At 35.8% G+C, this 24953-nt stretch overlaps 1 protein-coding gene and 2 long non-coding RNA genes across 3 annotated transcripts in view; 1 reads left to right on the forward strand and 2 right to left on the reverse strand.

Annotated features, from left to right (window-relative positions):
* The first annotated feature begins 1854 nt into the window (after positions 1 to 1854).
* Positions 1855 to 24953, forward strand: part of LOC132143780 (uncharacterized) — a 65673-nt gene continuing 42574 nt past the window's right edge. Inside the window, exon 1 of the long non-coding RNA XR_009434280.1 lies at positions 1855 to 2354. This is a non-coding gene — a long non-coding RNA (uncharacterized LOC132143780). The remainder of the gene's footprint in view (positions 2355 to 24953) is intronic.
* On the reverse strand, positions 14623 to 16590 carry hand2 (heart and neural crest derivatives expressed 2). The gene is made up of 2 exons (XM_059553257.1): positions 15546 to 16590; positions 14623 to 15263 (listed from the first exon to the last, which is right to left on the reverse strand). Exons 1-2 carry the CDS (start codon positions 16071 to 16073, stop codon positions 15165 to 15167), a joined length of 627 nt encoding a protein of 208 aa, XP_059409240.1. The 5' UTR covers positions 16074 to 16590; the 3' UTR covers positions 14623 to 15164.
* LOC132143114 (uncharacterized) lies at positions 18355 to 19446 on the reverse strand. Its single transcript, XR_009434196.1, has 2 exons — positions 19126 to 19446; positions 18355 to 18542 (listed from the first exon to the last, which is right to left on the reverse strand). It is a non-coding gene; the product is annotated as an uncharacterized LOC132143114 (long non-coding RNA).

A 24953-nucleotide genomic window follows, 5' to 3' on the forward strand; every position in this document is an offset into this window, starting at 1 on the left:
CAGGTCAGTTTCATCTGTAAAGATGCTTTTTTGTCTTTGTTTTTTTATTTATTTAATCAAGCAGCAGCACGTTGCTCATCAGTCATCACTTAAAATACTATATAAAGGACATCATTATTATCTGTTGTAATGATACAGTAGTAATTTAGCTGAAAAAAAATTCAGATTTTTTTTATAGGTTTAGGGGGAGCTACGACAGACAACAACACAACCCTTACGAAAATTAACGTTTTAATATTTAACTATAAATCCAGAGAAAATGGTTACTATTGTTTAACTGTTATAACCAAAAATGTAAAATTATTTTACAAATGTATTTATTTAAAAATAAATACAAATCCATTTGCAAAAAAAAAAAAAAAAAAATTACTCAAGGTTATTTTACTTTTATATAGGCTAATAAAAGCATGGTTAATTTTTGTAAGGGAAAAATATGGATTATATATAGGATTTTTCTATAAAGATATTGTAGTATTGTAGAGTATTGTATTGTAAAGTATAGTTTTGTTCAATCTTGAGTATTAAAGTCACGAGAGAGATGGATAACAGGGCAAAATAAAGAGACTGAAGAGAAAAATGGAAGTGAAGGTGCAGTTCAGGAGAGAACTTTTGATTATTTTGCATGTCCCCAAATTAAAGATTTAAAATAGATAAAAAATAGTTTTGTCCATGAATTTGTTTGTATGAGTTTGAATTTTCCAGTCTGAATTTTTTCCCAGTCTGCCCCTCCTGTAAATTAATGGCAAAGACATGGTTTCATTTACTACACATAGGCCTACTGAAGCTCGCAGTGTTTTCAACCTCTGCTGCCTCAATATAGGAGTACACGAGCACATAAATATAATTTCTAGAACTGCTCTGTGTCACTTCATGTGCATTTTACTTATTTTGAGAAAACTATCATCATATACAAAGAGACAGCAGTTTAAAAAAAAACACCAATGTTTCAGGAGTTTATTACACAGAATATGTCACATGCTTATTAGATAACTGTATTTAAGCTGATGTATATGCTTTTATTTATTATTCTTTAATTTTCACAAATTTACAAAAGTAATCAAAAAGTACTCAAAAGTAATTAGTTACATTACTTTAATAAAGTAATTGAAAAAGTTACACTACTATTACATTTTAAACAGGGTAACTTGTAATCTGTAACCTATTACATTTCCAAAGTAACCTTCCCAACACTGACTCTCTGTCGCACAGTAGAGAAATTACCGTACAGACAGGAGGAGAAGCTGGCAGGCAATCGGGGAGACGTCAAGAGAGAAGCCCATAGATACAAGCCCTGGCGTTACATTTTAAAATACTATACAAAATAATTAATAAGAATACTTACTCCTGCTCACTCATTCCCAAAGAACTCCCCTGCTCAAGCTCGCCGTCTCTGCAAGATTAACGATGGCAGTTTGCACGCACAGCTACTAGAAGATTTACATCTGTCAGACAGGTTGCTGACGTCATCAAGCTTAGTTTGAGTCTGCGCGTCAGAAACGGAAGTGCTAAAAATCGCTAAAAATGGGTTTCACTTGTCTCTTTTGAGTTCCAATGGGGTCGCTGTGTCCATTTCTTTTACTGTCTATGGTTAAGACTACTAGCACCGGTGTGAAAATGTTTATAGATTGAAACGCATTTTGCAGCTTTCTTATTTTTCAGCCCCAACATTGAATGTATTTAGGTATTGCAAAATCTAAGGCTTATAAACATAAAAGCTTATTTCCTCCAAATTTACATTTATCAATACTAAATTTGGCTAACAAAAGAAGCAGATTGATTAAATAATATTCCATATGGTAAGATTTGTCATAAGAGAAAAAAACAAATAATACATTTTTAAAGCGAAAGCTGGGCATGATATGAGCCTTAATAAAGGAACCGAAATCTGACCAAAAGCAAACTGAATGAGGTCAACTCCAAAATAAATGGTAAAATGTTTCATCGTGTAGATCACAAAATGTACACAATGTATCAATTTCACAATTAAATCTGTTCACTAGAAAATAATTACATGGGTAATAATTATAAATAAGTTTAAGCGAGATTTCTTTGATTTTATGAGTAATTAAATATTAACTTTTAAATTTGTCTCTGATTATGTATATGTATTTTTATTTCTGTTTATTTGCTTTACTTTTTGTACCCCCTGACCGCAGTTGTAATTCCTAAAAGTAAAAAAAAAAAACACTATCACCGGTGGAGTTTGAACTTGCCACAGATCTATTGCATACTGCGCCCTGGCGGTCAGATCGTGTTATTGCCGTGAACAGCACACAGCTGTTGGTGACATAGCAGGCGGATAGAGAAGACTGAACCGATGCTGTTACTCCAAACAGGACGTTACAGAGAAAAAGGTTTGGAAAATACGTTTATTTAAGGAAGTCTTTTACACTTACCAAGGTTGCATGTATGTACTCACATGAAAACACTAGGCTAATATTGCGAAATGGTAGCCTATTACAGTTAAAAATAAACGCATTCTATTGTGATATATAAAAAGTAATGTATTGATGTGATGCAAAGCTAGCAGTCATTACTCCAGTCTTCAGTGTCACGTGATCCTTCAGAAATCAGTGAATACCGTATGTTGATTTGCTGCTCAATAAATATTTATTATGATCAGTGTTGAAAACAGCTGTGGTAGCCATAGCTACTGTATATTTATGGAGAAACCATAGGCTACCATTCAAATGTTTGGTGTGAATGCTTTTATTTAGAATTGATCAAAAGTGACAGTTATTTTCCAAAAGATTCATTTTCAAACAAATGAATCAGTGAATCCTAAAAATAAAAAATAAAAACGTTTTCACAAAATATTAAACTGCAAAAACTCATTTTCTTTAAATAACAATATCACCAATAATTGAACAGTAAAATAAGCACATTATAATTATTTCTGGAGGATCCTGAGACATTTAAGCCTGGAATAATGATGCTGAAAGTTTAGCTTTGCATTAGAGGAATATTTATGTTTTCAAAGTACGCTACATCACATAGAAAACCGCTATTTCAATGTATCATAATATTTCACATTTCAAAAAATCAGGCTAACATATGACTTTGCTGAAAATTTTTATTATTATTTTAAATTTAAATTATTATTTTAGGTTACCTGATATTTGTGGATACTGAAAGGCAGAATATTAGCAGAATATTACAATAATATTGTTTTATTTATTTATTTTTGCCGTAGGCCTATGGCATAGGCAGCTGCATAATGTGTTTATGTATGTGAGTTTGTTTGTGTGAGTATGAGTGTTTGTATGTGTGTGTGGTTGGTTTATGAGGACGCAAATGTGTATAGCTACTGTCATAGGCCTAGGTATTAAAACGTGAACATGGTTTAGGACACTTAGGACACTCATAAACCAAATGGCTTTAAAAAACATTGTGCGCCAAAACAGACATGGGCCTAGTTCATATAAAGATGGCTTAGGCCTATAGTTCCATTTTATATCATTATTATTGTAAGAAATATCATATTGTAATTATTAATTTGTTCGTGTAGCATAATGCGGCAGTTAGACTACTAGCCTTTATTTTTATGTCTTGAACAGTGTGGCTAGACTGCGAGGATATCGTTATGTTGATTTGTCTGTTTAAATTGTGTAGCCTACTTGTGGATGGTCCAAAGATCAAGTTAATTTAGGAATGTGTTTTCTTGCCAGTAGCTACCTAATGACGCTTATGATAAACTCGATGGAGCCAGTATTTATGATCCTGTTTCTTGTCAATAAACTTGTAGGCTAGGCTGCTGTAACACGGAACGACAACACGGTGGCGCGCTTACCCTATGTACTTATTCTATTTTCCGAAAGACCTGGAATAATCAGCTATGGATATTCTGCCATTTATTTTGCACAGATAGTAATCAGTGGTTTAGAAACGTTTATGGATCTGTTATGCATAGACACAAGTATGATCTGTTATTTGTTTAGGCCTATTTATTCTGCCACAAAACATGTAGGCTAAGCTGGAGACTGCATAATAAAAACAAGATTTTATAATTTTTCCCCCTGATAAATACAGACATGCTTACACCTGCTCTGGTTACACCATGTGCACGGTTTTCAACATTATACTTTGAGATAGCTATTAACTTATGAGCTGCTAATACAACACACGCAAAAAGCTACTTAGGAGATTAATTCAGTTTCGTTCACTTGTGGCCGTACGGATGTGGATAATTGTATGTTTAGGATTTCTGGAGAACAGAAAGCTATTTTTGACCTCATTGATCGTTGTTGTGGAAAGTAAATTGACGGTGCAGTTCGCTGCTGGTGATTGTGAACAGTGACAGCTTCAGTAGTGGCTATTTGACAGCTCTAATCACCCGAGGTTTGTCTAATCGCGCGAAGATCAGTGTCATAACAGCAATCCTTTTTAAATCTCCCGCGCTGAATCACAGACGGCAGCAGCGCTTTAGTCCACAGCAAGTTTCTGAAGTATCCCAAAGATGCCCCCCCCCCCCCCCATCTGAGTGTCTCTTCTTTTATTTTTTATAGCCTAGTTTGACAGTGCATTGCTATCGTCCTTGAATTAAAAATTTTATTAGTTTAACAATTTACACAAACTACATGGGCTTTCTACCAGTATCATCCAGGTTTCCTAAAACAATACTTAATCGTCTTCATACAATTGTTTTGATCGAATAGGCAATAGCCTATATTTTCCCAAAAGTATCGAAACCTCAAACAGTAGGTCATCGTATACGAATCATTGAAATGTATTGCAAGGTGAGTCATGCTGGACAATAATAAATGTAGGCTAGACTATATTATAGCTACGTTTCAGACAAAAATGCAAATCAAAGTGCTTTACATTATCAAATTTGACTAGATGCATATTACAGAAAGGAAGATAACATTAATTAGGAATAAATATCTAAAGAAAGAAATCCCGTGAAATTACACCGAAACTTAATACAGATATGCACTGTAAAGATATTAACGTTTATTTCATTATTTGGTGTAATGTATGTATTTGGCACTATGTGTTATTTAATCTATGATTCTAAATAATATTAAACAAGTTTATAAAATAGCAAAATAATAATTAAATAAAGAACACTGCTTTGCCAGGGTCAATCGCAGGCGTTCAGTGGCTCCAGTGACCCTGCAGGAGGCTTGGAACTCTCCATACAGATCTGAGAAAATTAAACGGATAACATTAAGTCAGATGAATGGAGAAGTGATGAACAGACTATGTAAAAGTAATAGGTTGTTCTGCACTAACAATCACATAAACATTTATAGAAGTTGAATCTTTAGAAATTAAAGATGTCTTTTCAACCGGTCATGAACAAACCGATTCATGTAGCGCTAATCGCTCGTTGACCTTATTTTAGTATAGCCTATAGTGCTTATATTGCAAAGGCTATCACGACTACACATTTCCTGACGTTTAATCAGAAGTAGGCTAATCAGATTTAGTCAGTATGATCACATACGCTTTGAATCGGAGCCTTCGTCAGAAAAATATTTGAACTTGCAGTGTCCTAAAATTGTGCCAGTTACACTGACCACCCTCTCCAGCATCATGGAGCCAAGGTGTTGCGTTTTCCTTTGACCATGATCAAAACCATTCTGCGGCAAGCAATGAAAGCAGTGGGGTGGGGTGTATCACAGTGGCCTGGCCACCCGTGAGAAGTCCTAATACCAGCAGACCTGTGGACTTGTGTGCCCAATAAACATGGGGCCACTCAGTCCCAAATCAATCTGCCACCCACTTCCTAAATCAATAAGCGTGCATGAGTGGGAAAAGCAATGATGGCAAACCATTTAGTTGCCCTTTATAGTGGGTTTCAGTGCAGTTTTATTTTTCAGTATAGGCTACATCTCATTCACCCATGACAAAAAAAAAAGTTATTGAGCAAATTGTAAAAAAAATGTGTCTCATCGCTTCTGTTTTAAATTTTATAATGAGGTTTGAGTGTTTGGAACAAGTTTGCAACTGGCACTAAAAAAAAATAAAATATATATATAAATAAATAAAAACAAATTGGTAGGCTATTTGCCCCCAGATTTTCGGAATATTTAGTTTCTTAGCGAAGAAGTTATTTCCCCCCTTTAGCCTAAATGTTTTCTTTTTTCTTTTTATTTAAATAGCCTATTGAGGCTACAGACATTCTCTGTAAAAAATAATTTATTGTTCATTTACGAACGTTAACAGGATCACCAGATCAGGTATTTAATTTAATTTCCTTTTTCATTTGCATTTGATGTGGTGTCCCGTATACCGACTGAGCAAGTAACGCAATGTATTTGTTTATATATATATATATATATATATATATATATATATATATATATATATTTAGTATGCCATTGCGGGCTGTTTCGCAAAGCACTAAGCAATTCACGAAAGTTTTCTGGTGCAGTCTAGGCCAGTTTTAAGTGCATCGCAAATATCTGCAGTCACCTTCAGGACAAACGCAAAATTACACTTAAACTTAATATCGCAATCAAGAATTAAACTAACTTTATTTTTTATTTTTATTTTTTATTTTTTTGGTGACAGAAGAAGCTTCCAGTGCACAAAACAATAGCATGACACAGACATAAAGAAACATAACACAAAAGATAAATTACACAAAACAGACAATGTATACATTGGCAAATATGTATGTAATATATAGTTGCAATCCAACCGCAACAATGTCTTTAACATCTGTACAGTTTGCTAGTGATCACCGTAATGATAGCTACAATAATTAACAGATAAATAATAAAACAAAATAGTAAGTAAAAGTAAATAAATAAGAAAATAAATAAAACACAATCAAGAAAGTGATTGTTGTAGACTCTATGAATTACATTCAGAGGGAGCGTGTAATGGGGAAATGGTCTAATGAGCTTTGCAGGCTGAAGAATAGAGGATTGGCGCAGCTCCTCATTATTGGCAACAAGGTGAATGTCGTGCTCAATATCCTTATTAATATCAGGTTCAGTCACAGGGCCAATGTCTCCATGTCTCCGCTGACCCCTGAAGCTTGCAGCCCGAATCTCAAAAGAAAGAAAGTGTGATAAAGAAATAGATCACTCGGCACAAAATCAGTTATATTTAAGTCGGTAGCCTATTTATGTTCAGTAGACTATTTAAAAGAATAAGAATTTACTGCCATGAAATTTGTTCAGTTTACGCAAAAGCTTTAAGCACAAAACTCAGGGAAAAAAGAAACATATTATTCAGTTATACTAGTATATAAAGCAAAATTTTCGATTTTAATCCCAAGTATAAAAAGGGTTTAATTAAGAACTGTTTTTTTTTTGTTTTTTGTTTTTGTTTTGTTTTTACAAAAGCTGGAGTTTTATTCCGTTTTAGCCCCAATAAGCTGAATATTGAAAACCGTGACGTGTTCATCAGGCTACTATAATAAAAGAGGCCTTAACTTTTCAGGCCGCTGTCTTTTCAGCATATAGCCATTAATCATTCACCAGTCATATGTCGTACTCTGGACATCTTAAGTTCAGTTCTGTGATACCTAACCGGAACAAAGTTTGAATGTGAATGGGAACACAAACTGAAAATGCATATCCAATATCATGCCGGGCGGATTGTGGTCTGGAGGGCACCCCTGATGAGAAGATGTAAGAGAGAGTAACAGGGAGAAAAATAAATGTGATAGTTAATATACAAAGAAAGAAGGGTAGCTCAGAGCAGGAGAGCAGATAGCTGTCATCGCTGTGGTTTAACACAGTCAGCCACAGACTGCTCCAGAAACTCTCCATTACTGCCCATGATGGATGGGAGAGGAACCTATCCCCGGATATACTGGCCTGAGGGGCCCCTGAATGACAGGAGAACCTGGGGTTGCCACGGTATCACTGTTTCCATGGTAACACCCTGGTCTGCTCTTGGTTATTGATTCATGAGTTTGCTGTCCTTCCTCTGTCACTTCGAAGCCACTCTTCCCAAAAGTAGCACGTTTCAGCTGGGCACCGGCACCATGCTCTCAGCTCATACTTCACTGTATCAGCCACAAGCAGTGACTGAACGTTTGTATTCTACCACATGCCGTATGAGGTTATTTTTACAGTCTGATGTTGCACATTCAAGGTCTGTGGTGTGCACAGTAACAGATGTTTTCATGATTGGAAAACTGACCGGCCATATGTGTATTGCAGATACATAAAGACGTCTGAGAATTAGTTCATCGCTGTTAATGCTAGATTGCCATTATCTATTGACCCATCTCCTTGAATATTCATGAATGAATTTTCCGCAAAGAGAATTATATAATTAGTTGCATCACACTTTTGTGATGACGTTAGTAAAGGAGATCCATTCATTAACGATTTAATATCTTTTCATTTCATTACATGACGATGAATATCATGTTTGGGGACGAATTTCAATATTTGAATAGGCTACATTTGCCTATTACATACCCCTGCATTTCGTACATCCTAATATATAAATGCAACACTGCAACAATGTTGTGCTTGCATTTTGCACAGTGCACAATGCATTTAATATAAAGGCACGCGACCCTTTTAATTAATTTTGTCTATAAAAAAAGTCCGATATCGCTGCATTTGCGTTAATTTATGTGATATGGTGTTTCTCTGAAAGTCGAGGCTATTTCCTCCTGTGATAGTCATATGGTTAGAACCAAAAGAGAGTCAGAGAAAGCTTAAGATATCTTTATAGACCATCGGCCATCAGCCAGCATCGTAATGACAGCCTGGGCCCTCTGGGCAATAATGTAGGTGTCTTCTGACTGGCGTCTACCTGAATTTTTCCCTTTGTTCTCGACTGTGGATTTCGTGGATTTCTAACTCCGTCTGTTGTTACCTAAAGCAACATTTGCCGAGACCACATCAATTTACCCTCTCTATATTATCCGTAAAATGTAACTTGAATTAAATATAGTATAGGCCTATATGGTATTATTATTATTATTATTATTATTATTGTTGTTATTATAAAAACGCAAGTTACATGAGTGCATCGATAAAATTTAAACGTCAGCAGGCCATATGTTAAGTGAACGGTTATTTTTAACAAAGCGAAAAAATGCTAAGTTCAAGGTCATGTTTTGTAGTTTCTCCTTTGCTTCATTTAGGCTACATTTTTATATAGCCTACCGTCACAATTAAATCACAATCGCCTCGTAAAAAATCTCACCATTATTTATTTTCAGCACTAATTTAACTTTTTCAAATGTATTATCTTAGTTTGACTTGCATCTTTACGAAACAGCCAAGTCCTACGAGCAGTGAAGTTATATGCTATGAAGGCTATGACGCGACCAAGTCTGTTCCAGCTACTGTGCCATTGGTTTAAATGGACCTGTATTCATTTTGTTTAATTGGTCAGTTTAAAAGGTTAACACTGTGAATAATTTGTGTCTGTGATGAACGAAGTCTGTTTATTATTCACTGAAGATGTATTGCACCACCACTCCTATGCGTTCCATTTAAATGAAAGGGATACAAAAAAAGCTCGTATTTGGTGAGGGTCAGGCAATGTCAATCCTGGACGCTTAGTTGAAAAAACATTACTATTAGGCTTAATAGATGGTATTATGAGGCCTACCGTGAATGATTTGATCGCAATCTCCTCACACAACCAACAGTGAACATAGGAGAAGATGAACATATAGAAGTCATAAGGTGAACATAAAATCTTCACCGTCGTGCGCTATATGAAATTCACAACCACGATGTGCGAATGCACCTTTAAAAGTAGTATGTGTTTACCGTATCCCTGTTATTTTATATTATTATAGGTCTACTCAAATAGTAGCATATGCAGTTACAACTTCACAATATGTACTTTGCCTATCACTGAACAATAATTCAGCATTCAGCATTTCTACCGCGCGCTATTCTTTTGTTATTGGCCGCACGTTCCCGAAAAACTGCACCCAAATTAATTTGAATATATCAGGCTTGCTCAGTTTTAACATAGGCCTATTTAAAAAAAAAAGGCGCGTGATTATCTAGATATCTAGGTTACTCAAAGCACTCGATTCCGTTATTTTTGACAGGTTGGTTTTTAAAAAGTTTTCATGTGATTTTTTTTTCCATCTGGATTTATGCTCTCGTTTAAAGGTTTTAAATGTTTATCACCGACAAAACAGAGCAGTCGCCTCATGCTCGCAGGGATAAATGGAGTGTTGGAGAACTCGCTTGAAATGACACGCATGCCCTGACCACTTGGGAGGTCTTCCTCTACTCTCACAGGCTCAATACGTGACGGTTTTTATGCAGTATAAGCTTTTTCTGAAATGTCTGTGAATGAGTCGTTGTGCTGAAGCATGAGGCCAGCTGTTCAGCACACGTAAAGTAAATTCGCTTAGAATTATTATTATCTTTTTATTACATGCAGGCTAGCTTATGTAACCATATTTATACGTTATATTTTGTTGCGTAAGAAGTTCTGGTGTTAAAATATAACAATTTTTCGAAAAAAAAAAACCCTAATAAAACATTAAAAATGCAAAGAGTAACATTGACTACTGTGCAATCGAGTAGCCTCATGTTGTAATTACAACATTTAAAATCTTTATCAATGTTGAAGGGCCATCTTTGTAGAAGCATGATCATCGCCAAGTTTTTCTTCTTTTTTTTTAAGAAAAAAGGGGTGTTCATAAATGTAGCTAGGCTATAAATACATATTTTTTAATCATTTTCTGAACGTTGTGCACCACAATACAAGTAGTAGCCTAGGCTACAACTGAAAAAGACAAAAACAGCACAGCAGCGATAATTATTTCAAACGGCTGATTTTTAGATGTTACCACGGCTTTGATAAAAGAGATTAAAGAAAGCAAGCTCTTCATTAAAGTAGCCTAGCTTTTCAGTTGTTTTGTTATAAGCCAACAAATCACTTTCCAGGAGGTAAAACCATTTTACCGTGATACACGTCAGTGATCCTGCCACTAGCTCGCCATGCAGATGTTTAGCCATCTCTTCTCGTCAAACATAACCTGATGGAGCAAAGCGTCTTTATTCCTTTAAAACTCATTCAGCTCATTCTTTCCGCGTTACCGTTGTTTGAGAAGTCTGGGCGCAAGAGTGCCTGAAGAACTTTTGGAGGACGGTTTGGAAGAAGAGGGAGTTGTTTCTGTGAGAAACTCAATCTCGCTTACAGTAGCGGCCTCCATCTGGGAACTGTCACAACTGACAGCACCACGGGCACTGGCCTGATCTTCCGAGCAACATTCAGCAAAACACAGCACACTCTCAGAATGGCACGTTGTCTGGTTGTTTAATTATCAGGAAATCATACAGTGGACCCGCAGTATATGAGACGTGTAGCAGATCGAGATTTCTGTCCTGTCAATAATTCCAATATAAACGGGAAACGTTTTTGGGTCAGTGACTAAGAATCCATTCATCTACAATTAAGGCGATTTCTTGTGTAAAATCACTGAACCTCTGGACAATACTTAGCCTAAATAGGCCTAGCCTATATATATATAAACAATATAAATATATGCTATATTATATAATAATAAAATATAAATTAAGATTACAAAAAGGTAAGATTAAAAAGTGTCTTGCAAATCTTAAATTTATGAACAAAAGAGGATTTCGTAACTTTTTTTTTGTTTGTTTATATAGCGTAGCCTATTTTATTCGAAATCATTTGGAATGTTGTTTTTACGCTTTAATTAGTCTACTCTTGTTGTTGAAAATAGGGTGTTTCATTTTCCATTTCAGTCAATATCAGACTTATTTTCTTGCAAAACTTATAGGCTAGATCAAAATGGCTGCAAATGTCGGCGAAACACTCCCAAAAGTCATTTAATTTGCATAACCAAAATTAAGTTATATTATTATCTATTATATTGGGGCATAATGAGGAACACATTTATGTGGGACAAAAATGTAAACAAATAAAAAAATAAAAATAAAATAAATCTAATTATACATTCTAATTACACCGAGGTGATCCAGATATATATCAAATACTGTAGCCTATACGGAAAACCACATCGAGGTTTGTAGAACTTTACGAACTTTAAGAACACACGACAATTGGCTAAAAAGCCTTGCGTAACTGATTTAAAATTAAATAAATAATGTGACATCCAGGTCTAGTTCTTTTGCGCAATTGTTTTTAATCTAAATGTTTTATCTGAGATCGTGCCATTTGGGCTATGCAACACAGACATTTTTTCCAAGATAAAAATGTTTTAAGCTGTATGAGTGATTTCTACTGAACGGTATTGCTTAGATTTAGTCTGAGGTAGGATCACAGGCCTTGTACGTGATTACGTTTACCATATAGGCGCAGGATGGCTCTGTTCTGACGTCAACATGTCTACTAGCCACTGCTGCAGACAGAAAATGGAGGAGGTTCTTATGAACTAATGTATTACAGATGTCTGTAATACCAAGAAAAATATGCTGTTTGGTCCATGCTTTAAAATATAATAGCCTACGTAGCCTAGGCTATAAGTTCGAGAACTTAAGATCGAGTTTTAAACAATTACACAAAAGAGACCTAGTGAATTTGTTATTATGCTGCAAGTGGCTTGTGCCATTGGCGAGGCAAGTTTTTTCTTCTTTTTTTTTTCTTTTTTTTCTTTTTCAGTGCTGGTCAGGATTAGTAAGAACTAGAGATAGGCTATTAAATCATATGAGACATGGGAAGTGGGTTGAAGTGTGAGATAAAACACCTATATACCAACGAAAATGTATATTCCTGGATTAGACGACTTCGTTTGCTTTAGTGCCAGAGGAAATAAGGGCTCTTTACTACTTTGGGGCTTGAGGAATCATGGTATCAAATGTAAGAAGTGTTCTCTTCCATTTGGAGAGTTATTCGTGTTACAGCAGCGGCAGCAGGTCACAATGAGGTCACCGTATTATCTGTATTCTTAATCTAGGGAGTACGGACGGTTAATTTTATCTGAGACGCCATCTTGACACTCTCAACAAATGATCTACAATTATTAGCGCATAGGACCTGTGGAATCAGACGATAGTGTAACGTAAGCGGTAATTTAATGCAACTGGATGGGTCTTAAATTGTCTGTGTGTCTTCCTATCGAAGCAGATTTACTCTGGCGGAGATGTCAGTTTAATTGCATGCCTTAAGAACCTTAGACGAAAACTATGAGGACTGCTCCGAGAGAAAAGCACTTAGCAAGTAGCACGTTAGCCCCCCCCCCAAAAAAAAATAAATAATAATAAAAAAAAAAAAATATAGTATATATATATATATATATATATATATACATACATCGAATGCTGCATTTTAAAAAAATCGTAAAACATGAAGAATCTATAATAAATCACTGACGTCACTGTATTATTCCGTAGCCTATTCCATAATTCCATTATATTATTAAGCTATTATTCCACAATTCCAGCGGGATACTGATTCTTTTGTTACGGCCATTGCTAAAATTCGGTTCTATGAATTGTGGTGCTAACCCCCCTCCACACCAGTGGGAAGTTTCAGCTGCACATTTTGATCGGCACGTTATCAATCATTTGCACATCCGAGCAGGCCTTGGTCACTCCAGCTAAGTCTGGCCCTCCTCCGAATTTTGCTGTTAACGTCATTTGAGCATTTTCCACAGGCTCCAGAATTTATTTCAGCAGTTATGGAACTAATCGTCTTGCAGTTTTGCCCCTTTTAAGCGATTATAATTGTATTTTGTACGACCTCGCCTGTGCAGGTTCAATGTTAGAATCGTGTTTATTTAATGCTTTCAAGGTTAGCCAAAATAACATTACATGGATAGCCTTCTGTGAGATTTAGATGGTTTTTTGGTTCCTCAATCAATAATATATAGCTAATATTGTGATTTTTTTTTCTTTATTAGCCAATATGGCCGTTGTATAAAATACCATATACAGACATGGGGGGAAAAAAATTAATTTTAATTAAATTAATGAGCCTATCATTGTATCTTTTTTTGGCACCTGCTGCAGAAACCTGGTTGAACCGTATCACCTGTTCAACAATGTCCATTTAATGCTGTAACTCATTAATGTGCAAATTTCGTCATGCACACTGACAAATGTATTTCAAATGAAGATAAATGCAAATTTTTATTAAGACATAACTATATTTATCAGTTGTTGTTGTTGTTGTTTTTATTGTTATTATTATTGTAGTTATTTGACACCGTTGTTAACCGAAGCATCCTGAATGGTAGGCCTACTTGTAAAAAATAATAAGCCTGCAAGGCCGATATTGCTAGCATTAACATTTTATTTGTGATTAATTGTAACTATTTTTAGTAGCCTAGTGTTGCAAGCATACATTGACAAACTGTTCACAACAACCACGTTGCTGACCATAAAGGCAGTTCTGTCAAATGTAAACATTTGTCTTCAAAACTTTAGATTACTTTTTTAAAAGCCAATATTTCTCAAAGCAGGACACAGTTTGGGCTGCTTGAATCATTCTGTTTGTGCTCGAGGAGCTGCTGGGTGTGCAACGCGTGAGTGCTGTTTGATTTGACTGTCACGTATGTAAATATAATTGAAAATATATTCAACAGTCACTCTTAGCCCTGAAAAGTAGGCTATCATTAATTTCTATACTAGTCTATGTTCTTCTTACAAACAGCACTTATCTTCTGTGAATAATTAGTGTGCAATTTACCAAGTGGCATCATTATATTAAATTACATAGCAATACAACAAAAGGTTTAAGGTTGTTAACAACACAGTGGTTTATTGAATTAATTACATTGTTTACATCTCCAATATTATTTAAATTGTGTGTCTCTGGACGGAAGTGCACTGGGTGGACTCGACAGTTGTTTCAGACACCAGGATTGTACGACCACAAAATAACATTATAACACTTCATGACATTTTCAAATAAAACATTTACTATATCATAACATCGACCAACCTTCCTCATAATTAAAGAAGAGAGAGAGACATAGATAGATACTGAAAGTGATAGAGAGACAGAATGAGACAGAACTTCACGTGTACTCCTTAGTGGCAGAAGTCTCATTTTGATTCACAATGGGACAAGAAAACCAACAATAATAAACCAACATCAGACAACAACACGCAATCTCTTACCAAGAGAGTATCCTCCTTCTAAAATGGAATGGGTTTTCCTCAAATATCCACCGTCCGTAGCGGGAAATTGCACATAAATATTCCATTAAATAAAGTGAGAGAACAACTAAAAATGAGTTCAGTGCGCCTCATTTCGTGTCTTTTGCATTAGTCTCATTGTTTCAGTTCCAATGCCCACACATGCTGCGGCCAACCAGTTCTCCCTTTAGTTTTCTTGTCATTGCTGCTCCCTGAATTTTTCAAAACGTCGTTCTGTTAAAAAAAAAACACACACAAAATAGATTATTTGTATAGCTATAACACATCAGGCTACCAAATTGTATCAACGTACTAGTCACGGTAAAGACAGCAAATTTATTAAATTTACTTTAACAACAAAGATACACAGCAGCGTTCACAAAAAAAGTTTTCTACAGAATACTTTTAAGCTTTTATATCAAAAGCAAGATTCCATTAGGTAATATGCAAGTCTAATATATGACAATACTTTTTTTGACGTTTATGAAGATCTATTCACTTTATTTAAGACCTTACCATTTCTTTCTTTCGCCTTTCTTCCTTGGCGTCTGTCTTTTTGAATTCCGCCTTGAAGGCCTCTGCTTCCCCGTTCTGTTCGTCTTTGTCCAGAATGTCCATAAGGTAAGCAATGTAACTGGTAGCCAAACGAAGGGTTTTGATTTTGGACAGCTTCGTATCCGCGGGCACGTTGGGAATGCATTCCCTGAGTTCTGCAAAGGCGCTGTTGATGCTCTGAGTCCTGCGCCTCTCCTTTCGGTTTGCCGTGGGTCTACGTTTCACTGGTCGGGGTCCCATTCCAACAGCGCCGGCCCCCGGTACTCCTCCGTAGTGCGAGTGATCGAGCCCGGGGGCTCCCGCCGAGTATTCGGGGCTGTAGGAGGGTGCCATACTGTAGTCTGGAGGAGACATCTCCGGGTGGCTGATAAGCCACCCATGAAAATAGGGGGGTTCTTCATGACAGCGACTGGCAGCAGCTGCGGCAGCGAACGAATAGCCGTCATGATGCATCACCGGGTGGTGGGGAAACCCTCCAACTAAACTCATGGCGACAGACTTGTGTAAGGCGAACCACAGACGGAGTATACGCTTTGGCTCTCAGATTGTGCGTACGTTGACTTTACACACTGGTTGTCTCCCCATAAAACGTATTCATTTGTTGCTTCCTAGCAGAAAGTAAAAATGGAGTCCTGCTTATTTGTCCATAACACAGATACCGCTGAATTTCTAGCAGATCATTAACAGACGAACAAAACGGGCGTCAGCTGTAACTGCTCTCAAGTTATTAGTGAAAAAATATTTTAGCTACTTACACTTAGGTATAGGCTATTCTCCACTGCAAATATCCATCATGAGAAAGTCCCATTGCTAATAGTTATTGTTTAAGCGGTGTTCAGAAACTTTTTTCCTGTTTCCTAATTTCAAACCCGTTATGGAATCAGTGAGTTGGAGTATTGGATGCAAAAAAAAATCCAATCCCAGTCGATGGTGTGCACTCAATTCGCAGCCTGTTCACTCTGTGGAAGCAGGCGAATTCCGCCGTTTGATCTCCATGTCAGCTACATCTTTTGAGCTGCTTGGGTTCATATATGTCGTCAAAACTGTTCTCAGCCAATAACGTTGTAGAGGAGGAGGGACACAAACTGCGTCTTTAGGGTGTTTACGCTACCATATTGCACGAACCCTTGCAAAGATAGCCAACTCATTGCTTAGCTATGTATGCAACATGTATAAAATAAATGTGAAATACATGCAAAAGAACTGGTAACGTATGCTGCCATTCCATGTATATTTGATATTTTGTGCGTGTATATGTGTGTGCGCGCGGTCGCGCTTGCGTGCCTGTGTGTGCCAGCGGCATTTAGGATAGCTATATAATTTTTTTATTCATTTTAAATGTATAATGTGTGTGTGTGCCACAGTACATCCAGTATTTCGTAAATTTAATTTGAAGCCTTAAATGCAGCAATGAACCGGGCTAAATAAAATTGCTTTTTCCTTTTCAGATAAGCTGAGAGCTAACTGGTATAAGATGCCTTATTTTTTACAAACAAAACAGAGATATAGGCTTATCCAAACTAGAAACCCGGATGAGACTGACTTTATTCAGTGTGCTGTGCATTTTTTTTCCTGGCATATACTAGGCTATATTAAGAACGATGTATAAATCTATATAATAATTTAAACTAGCTACAGTCGGCTATAAAATTTCTTAGGCCTAATTATTTAAACTTTTAGTAAGTATAGATAGATAGATAGATAGATAGATAGATAGATAGATAGATAGATAGCGCTTTTGATAACTCTAGGGAATATAATTATACTTTTCGCCTGTCAAAAACGAGTTAAATATAGATATGCAGATTGATTTTAGAAAAAATAACAAAGGGGAAAATGCAGAAATCTAGTGTGTATGTGTGAATGTTTCATTTACATAGCCTACACTTCCAGTGTATGAATTAATTTGGCAGTTGTAAGATGAATGGATCTATTTTCTTTTCCGTATTAGGCCAGTAACTTGGGTTTTAAATGAACCAATAGAAACGCATTATTAACACATAAAAAAGTATAGAAAAAAATATGATAATAATGTAAAACATAGTAGGCTAAAATGTATAAAATATGTTAATATCGTAAAAAAAAAGGTCTTTTAGACTTTCATTTGAAATTTTTGACTGAAATGATCACACCATCGAGAGCAATGGAATTTTTATTATATTTGATAAGTAGAAAACAACTACGCTGTTTCGCCGTGTTAATTCCAAATAAGCACGCAGTGCTTTCTATATATATGCCAAAGTTTAGACATCATCAAGAGCAGGACAGTGATTTGACTGTAATATATGTTTATATCGCGTGTTTGTGTACGAAACACTTTACAAGAATTATGTTTCCTGGTTCTGTTAATCCTCATTTGGTCGTTTATTTTTCACTACTTCAATGCTTGAACACATATTTTGAGCGTAGAAAAGTGACGAAAATTTGAACTGAATCCAAAAGACGTGCTAATTCAGAGCAGTGTTGGTGGTAAATCATTTTTTTAAGCATGTGAGTGTCAGTGCTTGATTGCGATCCCTTTCGGATGACTTTGTGTTGACATTTGAGTATTTAATTTTGACAGTTCACAGTGTATTGCTCCGGGTGCCAAATATAACAGCGATGTTAAACAATGTGTGGATATCTATGGGCATAGCTATTCCTGTCTTTGTGTCAGTGTGTGAGTGAAAGAGAGAGAAATGAGGGGAGAGGCAGAAGAAGGAGAGAAAGAGGGAGTGGAGTGTGTGTGTGTGTGTGTGTGTGTGTGTAAAATTTCACAAATTTCACAAAAGAAGGTTCATGATTTATTCGTGTTTAAGTGTTGTGTGTGGGGTTCAGGCGTAATTCATCTGTCTGAATGGAAGTTCTGAGTAATTTAAATAGGCCGAGTCTCCAGTTAATGACATATAATCAGCCTGCAGGTCATTTGGTCAGACTCCTGGTATAGACCCCTCCTCCTCCTTCTGATCTCCTTTCAAACTGAATTTTGTAAAAATAAATAAAGTTATGCAGAACCAAATATTTCAGCATGAGAGAGGTATTTAATAATCGTTGCATGAATCAAAACTAATAGACTATCTATGATCAGAATGTAGGCCTGTATTGGCATTAACAGGTCTGAGGCAGACGATGAATGGAGAGAAAATAAAATAATAATAATAAAAACAATTGACAATAAAAAATCTGCATGGTTGAAATTCTATTTAAAATTAAAACTACGTATTTTTATATGGGTTTGTTAATGTTTTTTAAACAAAGAATCTAGAAGTACAGTTTTTTTTACAATGAAGAAGAAATTCTTTAACCGTGATGTCGTTTTAAACCTCCCCTTGCGTCGTAGCCTATATTAAATAGGCTGCATATTCATCAATATTTTAAAGCTATATATATACTCGTTATATCCACTCTGCGTTCAGTTTTCCTGCTCAGTTCTGAATGTTCATTGTTGTTATGTTTCATTATTAAAGTATCCAACCGAACTATCAAATGCGTTTCTGTAGGCTATTAGACTGAGTCTGAATTTTAAAGCGTGTTAAAATGAACAATTTCTTCATTGACATACCTGATCCTGCAAAAGGTTGAAGGCTAATGTCCCATCCCCCAGTCAGTCCAGTGACCGGTGGGCTCCTTCTTTCCTCTGGAGGTCTCATTAAGAGAGCCGTGTGCTATTTTCAACATTTCCTCAATCCAGTGACTTAAAATAAAAGCCGCTCAGTCACATCGGCGGAAAATCCACCCAAATCACGTTATTCAGCTTCTTTGCCAGACGTTTGTTCTCTTTGCCGACGTAGCTGAGATAATTGAACGTCTCTGGAAACTGACGTGTTTCCCACCTTGCCTCTCCACTAATATGCCGACAGGTAAGCCGTTACAAGCGCCTCAGCTTAATTTATATCAGTATTAAGCCCATCTGATATGTCAACTGATATGGAACAGGCAAAAGGCAATTCACCTGCCCTCATGAATCACAGTCTTTATAAACAGGTTATTTCAAACACGCGACCAACTTATTTGCTTTGGCACACACTTCTTTCTTTCTTTCTTTCTTTCTTTCTTTCTTTCTTTCTTTCTTTCTTTCTTTCTTTCTTTCTTTCTTTCTTTCGCTGAAAAAAGTCTAAATAGTGCCGTAAATATTAAGTTATTTAATTATTTCAAAGAAGACAATTTATTTCCTTTGATTTAATTATTTCCTTGATTTTAATAAATAAAGCATAGGCCTATTTAAAAATGGGGGTGGGGGGGGATTGCTGTTGTTGTTGTTGTATTAATGCATTCCAGTATTTCAATTACTTACAATTCAATTATTAATAGAAAAGTTTTTGGTTTAAATCACAACATTAGTTTATGTGAACGAGTATTTAAGATAGATATATACTTATTTAAGATTTTTATATATATATATATATATATATATATATATATATATATATATATATATATATATATATATATATATAGACCTTTATTTGATTATTGATTATTTGTCTACAAAAATATCAAGCAACCTTTATTTTACCTAAATGTAGAAATTAAATAAATGACGCAGACACTCATTAAAAAAGTAATTATTTGGAGAGAAAAAGACCACAGATATAATAGAAAGAAAGATGAAGTTATTCTGTTTTTATTGTAAAAACATAAACATTGAACGCATTTTTAAGACTATAATGTGCAATTGTAAAAGTCTTTTAAATTTATTGATAGTTTGTTTTTGAATGTATAGCTTAATTTTAAAGATATTTACACAATTAATCATAACATACAGGCCTAAACAGATCTATAAAATGGATTTATAAATGTAATAAAAATTAAATATAGAAGTTATTTTATATGAATGTAAATTTGGTAAGCAGATAGAACTCATAGGTAACAGTGTGAAAAGACAGTTTATAAATTAACATTAGAAGAAGGGTATAATTACGATACCATATATAACTATATATAGCAGTGTTTAATACCAGTATACAATTTTATATATTTCCAAATCTCTACGGCTGTGTTCACAGTTACGTGCATGTGCATCATGAATGCTTAAACACTTCTCTTTGTCAGTAGCTGTAGCACTTGTGAATTCTTGCAATCAATTTTCACAAATATTCATTCTCGAGAACCGTTCTCTCTTTCCTGTCACTCATTTCCTTCTCTCCATCCCATCAATAATTCTTATCTATACTAATCATCACTCAGAAGCCCATGTCTTCTAACACCTGTTCTCCCCCTAACACATAATATCTCATCCTCACTTTCAGAGCCAGCCTGAAAGATGTGCTCTGGTGTTCCCAGAATGCCCAAATTCTGAAGCAATTTGTGGATAGGCTGGTTCTGCTCCTCTCCTTTCCAATGATGGTTGACTCTCCATTTGATCAGAACAACTGCCACTATCTCCATTTGTCTCCAAGTTATCTTCATTCCCTCTGTATGTTTTTGCAGACTTCCCCACTGGACCGCAGTCTTTTCCCCTCCACCTCTTCATCTTTCCTTCACCACCCACTTCTGTTTTCATCCCCCTTTTTTTCTTGCACTGTTTTTGATAGTTCAAAGTCTCTTCACCTCTCCTTCACCAACACTCACTTCCTTTCACCGCACACACATACACAGAAACACAAGATCAACCCTTCCATTGTTTCTTGCCCTCCTAAGTTACTCTCTGATTACGCAAAGCAGAAAAGGGTGAGAAAAAGGGCCGAACTGAATAGAGGGTTAATCTCCATGTGCCTCTTGATCAGCCTGCTGTCCGTTTCGCACCATTGAGGTCAACGTTGAAGCCCCACAGACAGTAATATGAGCAGCACACCTGACATGTGGGAAAAACGGGCCTCAGAGCCAGTGCCATCAGACAAGCCCCTGTGTAACAAACATGGACGACTCATCCGTTCACACACCAGATGCACGTTCATATTTGCTCGCCAGGCAGCTATTTCCTCCCGGTGTCTATTTGCAACCACATTAAGTATTATCACCAATCAATCTCTACCCAAATAAAATGAGAGTGAAAAATCATTACACTAATGAGGACAGCTTGTTTTCAGTCAAGCTCACTTTTCCAATCATCATCATCATCAGTCTGCTGTATGTTTCTGCATCACTAATGTAGCTACAACCACCTAAAGCAATTTCAACTCCCAAAGTCTCTGCGTTTACTGACGAGATGTTTTTTTTTTTTTTTTTTTTTTTTGGAGCTCAGAGTAATTTCAGAGACAAATGAGATTCATTATTCACATTCTTTGGCCCTAACACAATACTACTAACCAGTTTATGCAATACATCCCAAATCCAATATATAAAAAAAAAACGGGGAATCTGGGCTTTAATCAGAGCCATATGTGCACATGCTTGCAGTGCACATCGTATGCCCAACAACATGACATCTTACACCAATCTGACAGATAATATGCTGTAAATGACCTCTTTATGCCACAGTTTCTGACCCATTAAGGTTTTTCTGAAGAGGTTGTGGCATTATGCCTCAGTTCCTATACCTCAGATATATATAAAAAAAAATAGAATTACACACACACACACACACACACACACACATATATATATATATATATATATATATATATATATATATATATATATATATATATATATATATATATATATATATATATATATATATATATATATATATATATAATTTTTGTTTTTGTGTGGTCTGTAATGTTAAACAGGCTATATTATTTTTTTGGTCATATTTGAGGTGGAACATCAGGGAATCTCCTTTCTCAGTTCCCCATAATATTGTCTCTGTTAACAAGCTTTGGTTTATTTTGTCCCTCAATCAATCACACACTTGTGGATTACTCTGCTTTGCATCACTTCCTCCTGGACTCTGACCCACACATGTCCGAAAGCCCTTATCCAATCATGCCACATGGATGAGAGAAACTGTTTGATGATCAGCTCATTTCTCGAGTGTTACTACAGCTGGTGTATTCCCTAGAAGATTATGGGCTGTTGCATCTCTGATTATTAACAAAACATTCAGAAATGAACATTCAGTAATGAATCATGAGGCAATGAATCACTTTATCTAACGCAGCTGTTTAAAACCTTTCAAAATTTGTCACTCTATTTGTGGAGCCAAGTTGTTGTAATTTTCAGTTGAATTATTCTATATGAATGCCAATAGACCAGCTCCTTCTTTTTGGTAAAATGATGGATGGGAATTGCCTTGCAAAAGTATGGCCTTTTCCCAGTTTACTCCATCTTTTTGCAATGGCTCTGATGTGCCAAGCAAAACAGGGCCTTTACCTTGATTGTCATTGGCTGTTCTCTTCGCAGGTGCTTATGTGGCTTGCTGTGTTTTGGCTGCTAAGGCCAGCTTTTGTTTTTCTTATGTCTTGAATTTGTCTGTTTGTATGACTTTGCACTAGCGTTTCCAGTATGTCTTTTCTGAGTAGTATTTGGCAGTGCTGTGTTTTTGTGAGGCCGAAAAAAAGAAAAAAAAACATAGCTAAACTCTGAATGGAATACATTACACTGTGTCTAGACTGAGTCTTCTGTATGTAGGGTCATCACTAATAAGTCTTTTGGAAAACAGTTTGAAAACCATCTTTAGGGCAGTCCCTATAACTTTCTTCTCAGAATGTTCTTGTTCCAGGTCTTTTCCTTCCATTTCCTATTTCTCTGTTTTCATGGGGGAATAAAAGCAAACAAGAATTAGTCTGTTATTATACACTTTCACAGCTCATTAATATACATGTATTTGTATGGCTGTTATTGCAAGACAACAGCACCTTATTTCCAGCATTTATTTGACTAAACAATGGACGTGTGTCAGTGCCTGTGTTTTCCTTCCCTCTGAGTGGAGACATTAGACTTTGTTGAGACTTCTACGGTGGGTCATCATATCAAACCATGGACAGACACCAGGCACACCAAACATCCAGTCCATTATTAATGCAGTGAGGGTAGATTGTCACAGCTGCTATGATGGAGAGTTTTCCTTGACTCTGCAGTATTTCACCTTAGTCCATCCATGCCTCCACCAATCATGAAGTGTGTCTAGGTTTACACGGCGTGGTCTTTATTCATTAGGGATAGTGGGTGGGTCTTTCTGTTCGTATGTGTAGGAAAGAAAGACAAAGACAGCTGCAATGGAATTCCAAAGAGATAAATACCTAGATATGAAATCAAATCCCAGGCATCCATGGACATCTTTACCAGACTGTTTGGGCATAACATGGCCTGAGTTTGTGGTCCAGGGCGATTTATAGTAGTGCTGCTCGTGTCAAAACCGACGTATATCATGGCAGGGCTCTCTTGGCGGCCATTATCCCCCCAACAATGTAATCCATGCACACAAGTGTGCCTAGCGCTAATTTATGGCATACTGATGGATTTACACCACTCTCCCCATTAGTGTGTACATTACCTTGGGCATGTTATGTAATGGTGTTACGGAGATTTGGGGAAAGGATAACAAGTAATAAATTTGAGCTCTTCTGCAGTGAGAATAAAGAGTCTGGGTTCAGACTGGTCAGAGTCACAGTCTCGCTCACCTCACTGACAGTGTTGTTTCTTTGTGAATCCTCATGAATTCTGTCAAAACTGAGGTGTTAGTGCTTGAAGTTGAGAAATCTTGTGTTGAAAGTGCTGAAACTAAAAATCACAATGTCAGCACAATTGACAGCAGCTGGCATAATGTCGATAACAACAAAGTGTTTATTTAAACCGTTATGCAGCTCAAATAATACACACATTTTAACGTAAGTGCATTTTTAGAATCATAAGGCTTCACATTTCTTTTTATAAATTGTCCAATAATTATTTCAAAATAAGTTTCTTTCTAATGTTTAACATTATTCTACAATGAAATTGATTAAGGTTAATTTCTGTTGAACCCAGAATATTAATTTAATTACTATTGGATGTTTGTAAAATAGCAGGGAAAATAGCATCTAAAATAGAATTACAAGGCTTCACATTTCTGTTTATAGTTTGTCCAAGAATTATTTTCAAATATATATTTTTTTATGAAAATTAGGTTATTTATTTATTTAAAATGTGGTATTTAATTATTCTACAGTAAAACTGATTTAGGTTAATTTCTGATGAACCCAGACTATTTCTTTAATTACTATTGAGTGTTTTTAAAATAGCATAAAAAATAGCATTTAAAATAGAACTATAAGTCTTCACATTCCTGTTTATAGAAAATTATTTCCAAATTCTAAAAATGCTTTCCATCCAGTTGTTTCTCACTGTATCCTCAGTGTTTACGTTTGTAATGTAATAAAATAAACGAAATTGATTAAACTTAATTTCCATTGACCCCATCTTTAATTAATGTTGGAAGTTTTTAAATTTAAATTTTAAAAGTTTTTTGCATGGTTGGTGTTGTTATGCTTAACATGTCCTTAAACACTTTGAACATTGGTGCAA

Source organism: Carassius carassius, chromosome 7, assembly GCF_963082965.1.
Source record: "Carassius carassius chromosome 7, fCarCar2.1, whole genome shotgun sequence".
Taxonomy (NCBI): Eukaryota; Metazoa; Chordata; class Actinopteri; order Cypriniformes; family Cyprinidae; genus Carassius; species Carassius carassius.